Below are 15687 nucleotides of genomic sequence, written 5' to 3'. Positions count from 1 at the left end.
TCCTATCAAACCAGAGACTAAAGCAAGCATCAAAGTTTAATGACATGCTCTTCATGCAAAAGCACCTTATGGCCTAGTACCAATGCATATCACATCCAACAGCAGTAATCATCCGCAGGTCAGGAAGAGTACCAGCCCCCTATAAGCTGCAATAAAATGCTGCTCATTCATTTCATATGGCCCTTATACCTTTCTTCCAGTTTCTCTCATAAATTCCCTAGTGTAAGACTCTAGCTTATTTTCTCCCTAGCTTGGAATGGGTGTTAAGTTTTTCACTGTGTTTTGCTTGAAAACAAATTCTCCATCAATACTTGCCTTCTTCATCCAAAATGAAGTACAAAATTGATATTACTGTTACAGTGTTATTAGTACTATAACTACATATTAAGGACAGTGTTACATTTAATATTACAACAGACAGCCATAATCTGAAAATATAGTCATGTTAGCAAAAGACAATCTATGTAGCTAGGCTAGTTTCGGCACCAGCGCGAAATAGGTAACACGAAAGACCTCCCCCTGCTGCAGCTGCTCTACACAGTACTTGTTCCATCCATTTCCAGCAGAGGGCAGCGATGGTCCAGTGGACTGGCTGGGCTTGTTTTTGCACGGTCCAGCTCCCCGACAACACTTATTTTTCTATTTACAATGGGCCAACTGTGACAGCCAACAGTGAAACTACTTTTTAACATCTATGAACAGGTACCGGCTATATAAACCGGATAACTGGACACAAAACAACCGAAATCAAATTTTATTTACCAGATCTTCTCATAGGTTAACCGCACTCAAACAACTCAACGAAGCCCAAATGACCCTTAAAAGAGTGCGCACAGCAAACCCATAAAAAAGAAAGCTTCAAGGACTATGTTGCCTTCTTTTTTTTACTTACACGCTGAACAAGGAGGAGATTGTGGGGTTCAATCGTACCAAGAAACACTACACAGAGAAAAATGGCTGAGGCTTAACTTGGTTAAGCCTGCAGAATGCGAAGCATCATCGTGTCGCGTAATTTGGAGGCGCACAACCACAGCGACGGCGCGAGGTGGGCCCCCGTTTCTCCACTGTCGTGACGTCATCGTGTCACGTGGTGTGACGTCATGCATCACGTGATTTGGAGGCGCACAACCACGGTGAAGGGCTGAAGTGGTAGCTAAAGTAGTATGCTTCACATAAAAATAATTCCTGCTTCCCCGATTTGCTCAGAAAGTAACTGCAGCTTGCATGCTAATCAGACGTTTCCTTTTATGCCTCCAGTAGCTGTGCACGATATGTGCAGGACAACACAATGGTGTACACTGAGATGTTAAAGCTTCGGTGGCAAAGGTGTGGCGCTGTAGATGAAGAACCACAACAGCAACTCTCCAAACCGGCCAGGTGCAAGCCTACAAGCACCCAGTTCCACACTCACTCGAACACGGTGCTGTCATTTTGGTCTCCCCAGATGAGAATCTCAGCGATGGAGCGGAGCGTCTCCACCAGAATGCCCTTGTTTTGCTCGGTGACAGTCTGGTTCTTGGACAGCAGGTGGTACAAGTACCTGAGGAAAGAAAAAAAGTGACGAACGATTTAGCACGGTTATGCGAAATGCAACTTATAGGTGTGCTACCATTTTGCTTTTCACTAGGATTTCGGTCTCAGTTTAACGGGGCTGCGAAACACTGCTTGGGGGGATACCGGCTATACTTCAGGTGGATTCTTTATGTCACACAGATGCTGACTTAAAAAGAATTACAGGAATCAATGCACAGGAACGGGAGTTATTCAGTGGAGAAATTTCAAAATACAAGCAAACAAAACGCTGCCCTCAACTCGATTTTGGCGGGGCTTCCCACTCCTATTTCACTCTCCCAATGACGGCACCTGGCGCAACCAATCAAAACAGCCAGCCAGAGCACGTCGCGGAAGTTTGCACTCCATGGTGGCCTGCTCTCCGTAGCTTGTTCTTGCTGAGACCGGCAGCGTCGTTTCCATGCCAGAGCGCCCCTGGTGGTGTATTTTTATTTACTTGCTTTGCAGGGCTTTTATCTAAGACAAACAAGTTGTTTTTGTTGATCTAATATAAAACGCAGACAGGTTACAAAATGTGTCTCTATTTATTCACACAATTTGCAGTATATTTACTGTTTGTCCAATCATCAAGCTCGCGCCAGGTGATGTCATATCCGCTGCTAAAACCCGCCACTGTGTGGGGACACCATCAGAGCCATGAATCTGTTTTTGGGAGGACATTAAAATATTAAAAAACGGAATATACGCGATATTACCGACGCTAATAGCACCATTGTTACTCACTGTATGTGGTCAACAGGCAAAACAGTCAACTGAGGTTGTGTTTCTGGGCCCCTTTAAGGCTTGGTTTCCAAGGCCAAGACGGCTTCAGAAAAAGACTGAATTGAAGTTAAGCTCTGCCTTAACCATATGACATAACAGTGTTAATGGGTTAGTGCAGAATTGGTCATTCTCTACTTTAAATTCAAAGATAATGGAGAGTCCAAATACCACTAATACCGTAGTGGTACAGCGGTCAAGCGATGCGCCACTGCCCTGCGATGGCAGGTGCTGTCACCGGTGGGGGATTGTGCGATCCAGATCGCTCTTCCCGGGCAACTTCTCATGACCAACCTTTAACTGGCAGTTTCAGTCTCTTATTTCAGTCTTTTGCTAACGCCGTCTGCCCTTGACCAAGCATTTCTAACTTGAACCCACAAGCGTGGCATAAGCCACGAGCTAACAACTAACCCGGGATTCGTAATTATTAAATTCCTGGTCCTTGCCAGCAGTGGCTTGATTAAGACAAGCAATGCACAGTTCATGTGGCAAATATATTTGCTGACAACTTGCACTCATTTAATTGTGATCTTGCAACATATTTTGTCAACTTGTTATGTAGAGTTTCTTTTATTTTTAATGCAGCAATTGTAATGACTTTTAAATTATTTTCTGTGTACCACTTCACTGACCTGCCTTTCTGTCAAAAAGCAGTTTGTGTTTGTGGACAGCGAATGTATCAGAAGAAAAGCACATTCAACAGTTAAGTATTATTATTATTATTATTATTATTATTATTATTATTATTATTATTATTGGAAGCAGTACCAGTAGGCAGACCAAGACCACAGACAATGCGTGTACAATGCTTCATTACGCAAGCTAACCAACCGGCTCCCTTCGGCAATCACTGCAAAATGTTTTCAAGTACCTCAAAGCTCAAAATTTTGCTCTGATTTTTTTTTTTATTCTAAACTGATCACTTGCCCGTTTTTCCTAGCAGTGTGCAAGTCTTAGATCTTTTTTTTTTTTTTACAATGCTTGACCCGAGTAAGAGGAGTGCCTCAAAGGCGAAAGTAAGCGGCAGACCTATCTCAGTCAAGCCGCAGACAAAAACAGGTACGCTGACAAAGATAGCCCCACTCATTCACCTGTCTCAACTTACACTCCACGACTCTCGCACTGTATGGCCCCTTTCACTCGGCTTGCACTTCAAACCTGTTTTTGTGTGCTACAATCTGCTATACATATTCTCCAAGGTTCCTAGCAATTAGCACGTTCACTGCGTCGCGAGTAACCAGATGGGTCATGTCATTTATTTATGCTGTGTGGCCGTGAATACTGGGTCACATTATGATGAAGCCACTGGTCAGATTTTATTGTGAAGTGTAACAAGGAGGATCTCAACAGTAAACTCTGTCTCACTGCATCATTGTGTGACGCAGAAGTCGTGGCAGCACAGCATGAATAAATGACCTGATCTATCTGGTGACATACAACGCAGCGAACCTGCTGTCACATGTAAAGGTGTCAAGCACTTGCAATTTTGTCAGCAAATCCTGCAATCAAACACCTAGGTCCTGCCACTAAAAGAACATCTGCACACAAAAAAATTTTTCATAAACTAATGATGCACGACAGCCATGTTAAATATCAAAATTTTTGCATCAGTGCTGCGTTTGTCAGTGTTAGGCAAGCACCAAAAAAAGTTGCAAGTCCACGGACATGAAGCATGAAGCTTCTACGACTGATGGTAAAAGCTGTGCTAAGTTGTAGGCAGTTACTAACGTGACAGTGTTAAGGACCCCGAGTCGCAGAAAAGCCAGTGTCAGTGTCACGGTGTAAGAAATATTTCAGGTGTAGTAACAGCGCCTTCGCGGCCGCGGAAATCTCGTACCAACTTCGACGCTTCACCGTGAGATGGCGCTACTGTACAGGAGGCTTTCAAATGTGCGCCGTGACGCGTGCCACGGTGCAAGAAATATTGACGCATGCTATCAGCAATTCTAGCGTTGTCGGTGATGCGTCACCTGTGCGAAATGAACTTACTTGATTTTACTAGTACTTTTCAGCGAAACTGGTCAGCTAGATTTCCAGGTTATGACGTGATGTTACTTTAAAGATGCGATGGAATCTGAAACCGCGATAATTTTTGGCATGTGGTCCGCTTTTCCTCAGGCAACGAACGCCTAACGTGGCCTGTTATTGTGTAGATAAAAAAGCACAATCGAGCTGCAACAATTATATCACAGCTAGCCATGTCTACTAACGTCCGCTATTTCGATCGCCACTTTTGCTTTCCATGTGTGTGTAGAACAGCTAGACACTGGTGTACATAGCTCGGTAACAGGTCATCATTCGTACGGAATTTAGAACCAGTGGTATTGGATGCAATACTGACGCCCACAAATGTACTGACAAGTAGTATGTGTGTATATTTTTTTCTCGTGCCACACAAACGGCTTTTCACTACAGGTAGGTGTTTGTAGAGCTGGGGTTAAAAAGAGGGAAGTAGCTGCAAGAATTCAAAAGGCATATAGAACGCACCTCAATTTATTCTCTGAAAACACAAGCCATGAAATGCACCAATTCATTACGCAGTTATGACAACAAACAGGCCCCATGGGCGATACTTTACTCTGTGACAATGCAACGAAAAGAGATTACTTCAAAATTTCAACGAGGATAAAACAGTTTTAAACTAGCTTCGATAGCTTGCGCAGCTTTTGTGTTTTGTTTTGAGCATTCTATTTCAGCTGCTTGCAATACTGACGCATGCGTAGTGCTACGTAATGGTGCACGACTTGTGCCATTATGTCGACTTTATGCTCACCGCATTGAAATGACATCTTATCATTGTCTAGAATGTAGTCAACAGTTATGTCGTAGACATTCTTATCAGAAGCATGATCCTGAAACTGTTTTTCTATTTCGTTTAAGAGAGAAAATAAGGCAACATTTGCATGTAGCAGCCTGCCTCGTGTTTTCTGCAAAACTAAGGCTGCTTCAGGACTGGTCACGTTTGCAGAAGCCGTTAGCTCAGTTTTGCACGCTGAGCAATCGGTGCATTTCAGCAGTTTCCTGCATAGAAACCCGGTCACATAATAAATTATACAATCGGTTACACTACCTGAGTCGGGTTCGTTGTGAATAAAGTCCTCACATTCATTCTCTCTCTACAAGACCATCAAGTTTGGCCTCGTAAGGTTCTTTGAAGGCTAGAATCATGTCGGACAGTGTTTATCAGACGCGAGTCTTCATTGTCATGTACCGTCTTTGTCAAAAGTAACCAGGCTGCATGGCTTGCTTCTAGCTTGTATAGTTGAGCCCTTGTGGCTTCCCTAAAGACCAAAAGTTGTTGGAAGGTAAGAAGACCCCCCGTCCTTCTCTTTAACTGCCATTTGAGCTCCAGGGAAGCTGTAAGGGTTCCACTGTATGAGCTAGAAGCAAACCATGCAGCCTGGTTAATTTTGACAAAGACGGTACCTGGCAGTTACCATATTTTGGAGGTTTCAACAAGCTGTACACAGAAAGCATGCTGTACAGCTGCAAGAAAGTTGGTAGACACGGGTGCTCATTTTGCCCACCTGCTTGGCGGATAATACCGAATAATTTTTCGAGCACATCTTGGTTAAACTTCGCAGTTAAAACATACTTGATATTGCATTTCTCCAACAGGTACTTGGAAAGTTGCATGGCTTGAGAGAATAGTCACTCTTAAGCCCTCGGCAGTTGAATCTGACAGAACATTTCTGCCTTCACGTTTTTTTCCCATTCATTGAGCCAATTCAGAAAAGAATCCTGAACAACAAAATCTTGACTGTGCAGTTTTAACCCTTCCTTTTGATGTTTCCGATTCAATGCATCGAATAAATTGCTCATTTTCACAGTAAAATCAACAGTGCCCTTGACATTATCTAGACATGGCGTACCTCTTTTGGAATAGAACTCTAGCCCATTGGCAACGCTGAGGCTGAACAGCAGTGTTGCTAGTTTCACCCGCATCTTTTCAGTATTTGTTGGGTTTAGATGTGAGTATGAGAGTTTAGGACAAGCCCTCAATTTCCCTTCATGCTTAGTGTCTGCAATGAATGGCGTGTCATAGTGTGACCAGAAAACACGGGTTAACACAAAGCACTTTTTTCCCATTTCTCTTGCCTTCAAAGAGACGACTTGACTACACGCATGAAGGAGATAATCCTTGGCAACCAAACACCACCACACAAGTGAAATGATCACGAACAAAGCAAGACACAAACGTGAAAAGCAAGCGCTAAAGCAGCACGCTACGAACACAGCGTAAGGCGCCAAGCCCCCTCGGCCCTAACGCCATCTAGTGGCGTGGGAGGGAAATGGGTACTGAATTTCCTCTCCGGCCGCCGTGTGGACGGCGCGGTGAGCTGTATCACCTGAAATATTTCTTACACCGTGGTCAGTGTCGTTGGCCATGAGCGAAAGACCCGCGAAATATCCCCAGAGGAGCAACCTAAAGAGCAAGGGGGCCAACTAGGTCACATGACTTTGTGATGTCATCAGAACCTACCCACTGAATTGTGAGCTAACTGCCTACCACGGCAAGTGGTAGCCAATTAATTACTAGTTGCTCGGGAAGAGCAACCTAGTTGCTCGGGAAGAGCAACCTAGTTCTCACAAGCCCCACCGATGGCAGCACCTGCCATCGCAGGGCAGTAGCCCCTACACCTGGAGTGGTATGATGACTGCCAGGGATCTACGAATGTAAAGTAGAGAATGACAAATTCCATATATATGGGCATTAATCCCTTATTGCTATTGCGTCTTATAGGGGAACATAGCGTTTCGCAGCAGCAACTTTTTTATTGTTTAGCATGTGGGAATCCTGGCTTTCCACCGTTGCCTCTGCGCGGCTGTGCCAGCTTCCCGCGTTGTTTCTCCTCTTTCCCTTGCTCCCGCCTCAGGCGGTGGAGAGGCGGCTAGGTGACTAATCACTGTCATTTGGCCACAGCTCCGCCCCGGCTCCCCAACGGCCTTTGCCATTGGTGCCTTTTGGCGGGAATTCGGGACCCGCTTTGGGCGGCCGCGCACCGCGCGACCGTCCGAGCGGGGCCCAGAGAGGGATCCCTCCGAGACATCGTAAGGTGCGTACGCTACTGTTTGTCCGAGCCGGCCTTTGCCGTTCGGACCAGTGCATACTCGAGCTCGCCCGCACGTGTCCTCTGACCTGCAGCGGCTCGAGCCTGTCCAGCGGGGTCCAGCGACCTCCGACAGGCGTACCTTGCGTTGACTGCCCACTCTCTCTCGCAACCGGCCCAACGGTCGACACGAGAGAGAGATCACAGCACTGCCGCGGGGACATTCTCCTGCAGCGGCGTGCTAGCGGCGCGCATTGCTCGAGTCGCTTCGTGCGCGCAGCGGAGCCTTGCTCCTCGCGCGCCCCCGGGACGGGGTGACGATTGAGTGTGTGTGTACTGCTGAAGGACGACGTGAATAAACGTCTCCTTGGTGAACTTGGAGGCCTATTTCTTTGCGGCGAATCGCTCTCCTCCCAGCGGAGGTTGAGTGCACCGCGTCGGTGTCCCAGGGTGTGTGTGGTGACGGCTGATCGGGGCCCTTGGCTCGCGCGAAGCTCGAACCCGCGGTGGGTGGTGGCCTGTGTCCACTTAGAAACCCACAAGCATAGTGATGAAATTTCGCAGTTGTTTTGAAAAACCCACTTAATGCTTAAATACAAAATTTCATTGACATACCTTCAGTACTTTTGACATTATAAATTTTGAGGTACTCCATCGCTATACCGAACTTCCAGAAAGCATGACATGACGACAAGACATGCTAGGAGCTTGCAGTCAGTCTTAATCTAGCCAAACGAATGGTCGATGCAGTGACATCAAAATACTTTTATCAGCTTAACGTTTTTCTTCACAGAACAGTAAGTCATGCTTGCATAATGCACTCATTATCATCACGTCAATGTAGTTGCAAAGTAAAAAAAGTAATTCAAAAAATAACAGGATGGTTTACCAATGCGTAAAGCAAATTTCAACGAAAGCTGTTAAAGTATTTATATTTTATAGTATGCCAGGGTCTTTTAAGGAGTATGACAGTGACCCCATATCTGTATAGTTCTAGACCGCTCTTTTTACTTACTGCCACATACTTATTTTTTGACTAACTTTCCTCTCTACTCACACTGAAGTTTCATAATCAGTCGCTTTTTTGATACCTATGATCACAAGACATTTTTAAAAGCCAGTTCGGGGCTGTTTTTAGAGGAGATTTTCTGAGATGTCATTAAAAAGAGATTATAGATTCCAAATCTGACGTTTTCTGAAATTCAATTTCGTTTGAGATTTTTGCGATTTGATCCCCACGTGGAGCTTAAGTGTCCGCTACAGTTTTTGCAAATGATCAGAGTAACAATCAATATTGCTATATTTTGGTGCTGAAACATTACTCGTGCAACACTATGGCTGCACGAGTAAAACACACACCACGAAAATTATAGCACACCTAACAAGGATCAATACTCTTATAGTGTCAGGTACGAGACAACGTTTTGCAAGCAACCTCGACTCACAATGGGACATGCATGACTGCACACTAACAGAAGGTTATCAAATAAACAACTACAGTGGCTACACTATTCCTCATGTTGTATGGACACAATGCAAAGCTAACCTTTCAGACAATACCACAGGTACATTCAGAGCCAGCACTGCACAGGTTGGTAATTTAATGCCTGTACGAAGGCTGTACCATTCACAGCTAGAACAACGCTACTGATGCCACCTCACTGAGAAGACTCATTCTGCAGTGTGAGACCAGACCCATATACGTTAACACAGCATCAAATGAATTAAAACCAATCAGCTGGATAAAACGAGAAATGACTTAAAAAACTAATTATGAGCTCAACGTCACGGGCACCAAGTTTAATGATCAGTCACGGGTTAGTGGTTAGTGTAAGGCCACTCTGAAAAAGCACTTCGTTTTCACTGTTGTCAAAAGGGACCGGTAAACGCGCCACTCGGAGATAACCCAGCAACACATCCATGGCTCCACACAAGAGATCCGTCACTAGCAACACGGATAGACTGCGCAGTGCAGATCGCACAGGAATTCCGCTTCCCGTCAGAAACGATAATCGGGGGCTCTCTCCCTCGCTCTGTGCACGCTAATCGCCATCAGAACGGGAATGCAGATAAGCACGACCATGTCATACAAAGGTCCGCGCTTTGCCGCCCGCAGATGCGCATGTCAAAGGTCAGTTTTGCCACGGAGCACGCGATTCAAACGAGAACAGCGAAACTACATCAAAACAGAAACATTGTGGCGCGGGGGCAAAGCCCCGGCGGCCTGCCAGCGCGGAAGGTGAAACTACCTTGCAGCCCACTTTCCCGCACAAAATGCGTTGCAACATACGCTAATTACGTTCGCTGCGGCGTACGTGTATGCTCCGTTGCGCATCCCTCGTTCAGAGATTGCGGCCAGGTAGCGGTAAGCGCGCAGGCTTGAGAGACGAAGGCTTGTAAAAATCAGACTGTTTACGTGTAAGCAGCAACTGTGGCAGGCAACACCCACTTCGCTACGCGGTCGGCCTCGGAAGATCAACCGTCGCGTAGGTCGTGACGCGAACAGCTCGCCAAAAACAGCGAGGTTCCAACGTATTAGCACTTGCGAACTTCATGAAACAGGCCATGGAGTAACCGAAAACGAAGTAACATTAATATGCGCGAGCATAAATGAAATAGCGCCAGCCAGAAACGTGGAAGACACTGCGCTCCCGACTGACACACCTGTTTTTTCGCCCCGAGTTTCCTGCATTTGCGGCGCTCTAGAAACACCGTGACAGCTTCTTATCGAAGGAGTCGAGCAATGTTCATGCTCGACCAGCGTATGCGCTGTCGAGTACAGCCTTAAAAACAAATATTCCGTTCTTTTTTCTGCAGCACCGCGCGAGGCGAAACTCACTTGAGGTGCTCCAGCGAGTGCGGGTTTTTCGGTTTCCACAGGCCGCCGGAGAACCAGCCTTTGTTGCGAAACATGGTCGTCGCTCGAGTTTTCCTTCCTTCACCGATGGTTCACCATAACAGATGAAGGTCTCGTCGTGTAGATGACGACGTCGCGGAGTCGGAAAGACGTGCAGTTAGCGAACAAACGGTGTCCGAAAGGTAGCCATTTCATGTTAGATACAGCTGGGAAAAAGGCACGGCGGCCATGTCAGATTAAAGGAACGGCTGTGATTGGCCATTCAAAAACACAATAAGACAAACTACTTCGAATGGCTTGTGTGTGAAGAGGGCGCTACATTTTGCGTAAATTTATCATTCTAACGGCGGTCGAAGCCAATAAACGACAAAACATGCATGTTGTATATAATAGCTTTTGAATATTTTTTTTGTTGTTGCTATTTAGTTCAGAGAGTAAAAAGAACTGCTACAAAAAAATATCAATATGGTTGCTAGGTGGTTGTCACGGACGCTGTATCAGGCTGTACTCCATGCTGTACTCTACCTTACCGCTGCCGTGGCTGCAGTAGGAAGGAGACCAGCTGGTAAGGTGAATTCGGATAATCTGCGGTTCGTTGTTTTAATTCTACATGCTCACAAAATGTTCTGAACCACTCACGATGTGTTCGGGCGCGTGATTTTGATGAAACTTGGAGCTGAAACGCCGCCGTTGCGTGACGATCGTCGTCTCAACTGAAGAACTATCTGTGCGCTCCAGCAGCTCCTGGCGCAGCTGTTTGTCCGGACTGACGACAAATCGTTGCCGAAGATTGTACTTCTCCCGTACTCGGCTAATTTTTTAACGGGCCTGAACGGGCATCGAAGCTAAAACATATCTCACCAGCGGTAATTTAAAGTGAGTTGTCGCTTGGTGTTTCCCCTCGTTGCGAGTGTGAGCTTTCGCGTGTGAGCATTGGTGTTGGTGTTACCGGCATTTAGAATGCCACAAATATATGATGTACTCCATTTACATTATTGTGCTGCATTATTGTGCTGAAGCCGGCGGAATGTTACGGAATCAGCGGTTACAACTATTTATTTCGTTAAATCAAGATTTTTGTAAGTTGGGAAACCACTGGCCAGAACACTAAGCTAAACTATCAATGGCACCGGGCCGGGATCCTTAGTTTTATTTTCTATTTCTTTACGAAAGAGTCTCTGCGTGTCGATCGATGATCAGCTGGCAACAATGTTTCCAACAAAACTCTTGCAGGATAAGTGCGTTGTGCTGGTTTTTACGCCACATAAGCAATATATGTAGACTCCTTCATGCACCGAACGCAATGTTTTATGTGTGTTTTTGATGGGAAAGCACATTCATTAAGCATTTCAAAAAAGTCATGACTTAATTAGAAGATTCGCCTATTTTATTGTTCGGTGTGTCTCTTTATGCTTGGAAATGAATTTGCGCGTAAAATGCAGTGGTTATTCAAAGACGTTCTGTGTCTGCGTTGTGCACTAATTTATTAGCACATATTTGTTTCCATCAAATGTGCACATACCAGTGTCTCTGAACGGCCCCCTTAAAACGAGAAATTTACCATAGAAAAGCCAGCCATTGGCTTTTTGACGAATAAAGGTTCAAGAAATGTATTGTTAAAATAGGGCTGCCCTCCTCCTTCCGACGGCCCTCTCCAAGAGTTTACAGCATGAATCCGTCCTGATACTTGTAGGTTTTCCAAGCGCTAAAGGCGTCCTGCAAGAGAGAGCCGAAAGCTGGCTACCGCGAATTAGCAAATTTCCTTTTGTTATGAATCAATGAAATCATTACTGAATGATATTGAGAATCAGAGAGCAATTTGTGAAAGTTCGATAATATTTCGATGAGGAACCAGAAAAAGAAAAGCATTTTTAGCGGTAAGGTAATTTTCAGTTTGCTGCCCTATGATCGCAGAGGGCAGCATGAAATTCCAGGACAAATAGCACAAGATTATGGGCACTTGCTCAACAGTTTGTGCTATACGCCTCGTCAGTAGCTGTTTAGGAGTAAACCCGGGATACCCTTTCACCCAGCCATTTCCAAGGGTGTATTTGCACCCATAAGATGCCCCAAAAATCGAGCAGCTAAGGTTGCACGGTGGCATTATACCCTTTAGGGTGTAAATTGGATTACAGAATGCCTAGAAGCTCTTGAAATACGAAAACCGCCAGAAATGCCTGAATTTATTTGAAGTATAGCTTCAAAGAAAATCAGATATTTCTGGCGGTATAGGCCTCTAAGAAACTCAGATATTTCTGGCGGTTTCCGTGTTTCGCGAGCTTTTGCAGGCAACTGTATGCGGCTCTTGGCAACGCTTGCCGACTGGCCTTGGCGTTGTTTGCTGGATCGAGTTTGTGCATGCAGTAGCGATCGCGCGAGGGCCTCATCTGCCGGTTCCCTCCGCATCATCACGTGGGCAGTGAGAGACTCCGTACAGAGGAGGGCTTCGGATTACCGTGTTTTCTAGAATACAGTCCGCAGACTGTGCACATTTAATTGTAAAAATGGCAGACGATTTTGCGTGATTAGGCCAAATGCGAATTAGGTGCGCTAGCACTTCGTTTTTGTTGCGAAAGCAACACTACGCTAGTCGCCGAGCCATTTCGCGGAGCCGAGGAAAGGCCATACTGCGCATGCGCGAGGAGCAGTGACGTCACACGACGCACAGCTGGCGCGCCGTCGCCGAGCGAGTGACTCAGAGGTGCCGTCGCCGCGCTCACCAGTTGCGCATGCGCAATAGCGGCGCATAGCTAGCGTGCCGGAGCCGCTGCCGCGCGCTCTCCATCGCCTCTCTCTCTCTCCTCGTTGCTTTCGCAATCCTCCAGGTTCAACCAGAGCTAAACCACTGGCAATTTTTCACTTCGGTTGTGGTTCGAGGCTCGGTTTTCAAGGTCAAGCAAGACTTCAGACAAAGATCGGCGAAATCTGGGCATGACACGCTAGCGTTAATGGGCTAATGTCCGTATATGCGGAGTCGGTCATTCTCTACTTTACATTCACAGATTACCATTCCTGGCGCAGCGGTGCAGCAGTTAAGCAATGCACCACTGCCCTGTTACGGCAGGTGCTGCCACTAGTGGGGCTTGTGCGACCCAGGTTGATAGTCTTATGCTCTACTACTTGATCTGGCCGCGAAATTTTGTACCGAAGCCACCCTACTGTTTCACTTGTTTTGGCAGTCTAAATATCCAAGAGAAAATTTGCACGCGTATTGACCTATTGCACCATTATAAAATCCATTAGACTGTCGTAGACAGTCTGTAGACTTCTGGCAATAAGACCTAGAGGAGGAGGAGGAGGAGGTAGAAGAGGAAAGGCAGGGAGATTAACCGAAATAATAATCGGTTTGCTACCCTACACGGGGGGAAGGGGGCGAGGGGTTAAAAAAATGAAAGTGAAAGGGGAGTGACAAAAAATTGAAGTCACTCTAAAAAGTCAGTGTTCGTTCAAGTCACAACCTGTCGTGCGGGCCAGAAGTCCGCAAGAAGCGGAGCAGTGCCTTTGAGGCCTTCACCGCCGACGATCGCCGCGGCCAGTGGCTGAGAATCTTCTAACAATACTGCAGATTGGGCGAGTTGGTTAACATACATCTTGAAAAATTTAGCGCGACACACAAGGACAGAAAGAGTAGACGACACGAGCGCTCGTGTCGTCTACTCTTTCTGTCCTTGTGTGTCGCGCTAAATTTTTCAAGATGAGAATCTTCATTTCAGTCAGTGGGCGTGGATCTAGGCGTTCCAGCGCATGGCTGAGGGATTGCCTTTCGGCGCTGTAGTGTAGGCAGGGCAGTCGCAAAGAATGTGGGTTATAGTTTCATCATACCCGCAGATGGCACATGTAGGGCTATCAGCCATACCAATTAAGGAAGAGTAATGGTTGGTGAAAGCTACACCAATAAGATCTACATACTATGAAACGTTACGGGATGCCTAAAGACAGTGTGCAGATTTATGTCCTTACGCTTTTGCTGATTTTTGTCAATAGGCTCTGTGCACACAATTTCGGTAGGTGGTCAGTAGACAGCCACAGACTTGTGTCTGGACATCCGGTAGACATTTGTCTCAAGTTTGTTCATATACTTTTGTCTATATACTGTCATAGACTTGTGTTCGAATACGTACCTTTTTGTCCAAAGCTTGTTAATAGACTTTTAATTGTCTGTAGACGATCTATGGACGGTCTACACATTTATGTCCTTTTATAACTTTCAGTTTCAGTTCCAATTCAGAATGTTCCCGAAACAAAATAAAGGCTAGTGTTATCGTGTTTTTCCTTGCATAACTTGTGCTTTTCTCTCTCTCTCTCTCGCTCCCGATGTTTTTCGGCGCGAGTTATTGTACGCAATTTGTAAATAAATACGTAAAATGCGTGAGACAAATGAGCTTGGGCTGCACTTTTTAGACCGGATCTTGAAGCGCTCTTTTCGAATATCAGCAAGACATACCCTGGTTTGGATTGGTGGGCTTAACGTCCCAAACTGACTCAGGCTATAGGGTACGCCGTAGTGAAGGGCTCCGGGAATTTCGACCACCTGGGGTTTTTCTACGTGCACTGACATCGCACTGTACAAGGGCCTCTAGAATTTCGCCTCCATCGAAATTAGGCCGCCACGGCCGCGATCGAACCCGCGTCTTTCGGGCCAGCAGCCGAACGCTGTAACCACTTAGCCACACCGGCGGGGCTGCCAAGACCCTGGACAGCTGAAGTGGCCGCATGGTGGCATCTCCGCCTGTGTTCGCTTCGATTATTGCATAATGTCTTGGGATCCCAGCAAACCAAAAACCTCTCAGAGACGTCTAGCTAGACGTCTTTGAGAGGTTTTTGGTTTGCTGAGATATTGTGAGCTATAAGAACGAAAAAAATCTGTGCGAAACCTCGCAGTTCAAACTTTCCGGCTGGGGTAAGACGAGAGAACTGTAAAAACTGCTTACTTTCAAGTGGCACCTCTTGAAAACAAATGGGACCATTTGAAATCCCACTTCATATTTTCATCTTGGGGATTTAATGAACCAGTCATCGTCGATATCGTCGCAGAGAAAGTGGGCTCTACGAAGCATTCTATCGCGATGAGCGGTCTTTCCTCCACACAGCCTCAATGTTATATTCCTCCATCCATGGACTAGGCGGTGGTATTGGTCTATAAAGCCTAAAGACTGTCTATAGACAAATCCTAGAGAAAGTCTATAGGTGATACAAATGCTATAGACAGTCTACAGAAAACCTATAGATCTATGGTCATATACATTTAGTAGACTTTTGTCTATAGAAAGTCTATAGACTATGACTAGACAAAAACAATATCTGTAAGAAGTCAATAGAGTCAATAAGAAGACTATAGACTGTCTGCACCCCTGACTGCCTGCCAAGGCTGCATAGCTTTGCTCATGCTCATCTGCCCGACATTCAGAAGTTTTAAAAGTTCGATCTTAATAACCTCAGCGAATTTTC

General features: G+C 45.8%; 1 protein-coding gene across 5 annotated transcripts in view; it reads right to left on the bottom strand.

Moving 5' to 3' along the window:
• ema (C-type lectin domain containing ema) overlaps positions 1 to 10479 on the bottom strand; it is a 93054-nt gene extending 82575 nt beyond the window's left edge. For all 5 annotated transcript variants that reach the window (XM_089588397.1, XM_089588399.1, XM_089588398.1 and 2 more), the window contains exons 1-2: positions 10222 to 10479; positions 1412 to 1540 (exon numbers count right to left, since the gene is read on the bottom strand). In XM_089588397.1, the coding sequence (XP_089444523.1) occupies positions 1412 to 1540; positions 10222 to 10295 (203 nt within the window). In that variant the 5' untranslated portion in view covers positions 10296 to 10479. The remainder of the gene's footprint in view (positions 1 to 1411; positions 1541 to 10221) is intronic.
• Between the last annotated feature and the right edge of the window lie 5208 nt (positions 10480 to 15687).

The sequence above is a fragment of the Amblyomma mixtum genome, chromosome 4 (assembly GCF_055824585.1).
Source record: "Amblyomma mixtum isolate Tamu chromosome 4, ASM5582458v1, whole genome shotgun sequence".
In the NCBI taxonomy this organism is placed as follows: domain Eukaryota; kingdom Metazoa; phylum Arthropoda; class Arachnida; order Ixodida; family Ixodidae; genus Amblyomma; species Amblyomma mixtum.
Note: the sequence above shows the minus strand (reverse complement) of the source record. Positions and strands in the feature narration are given on the sequence as shown.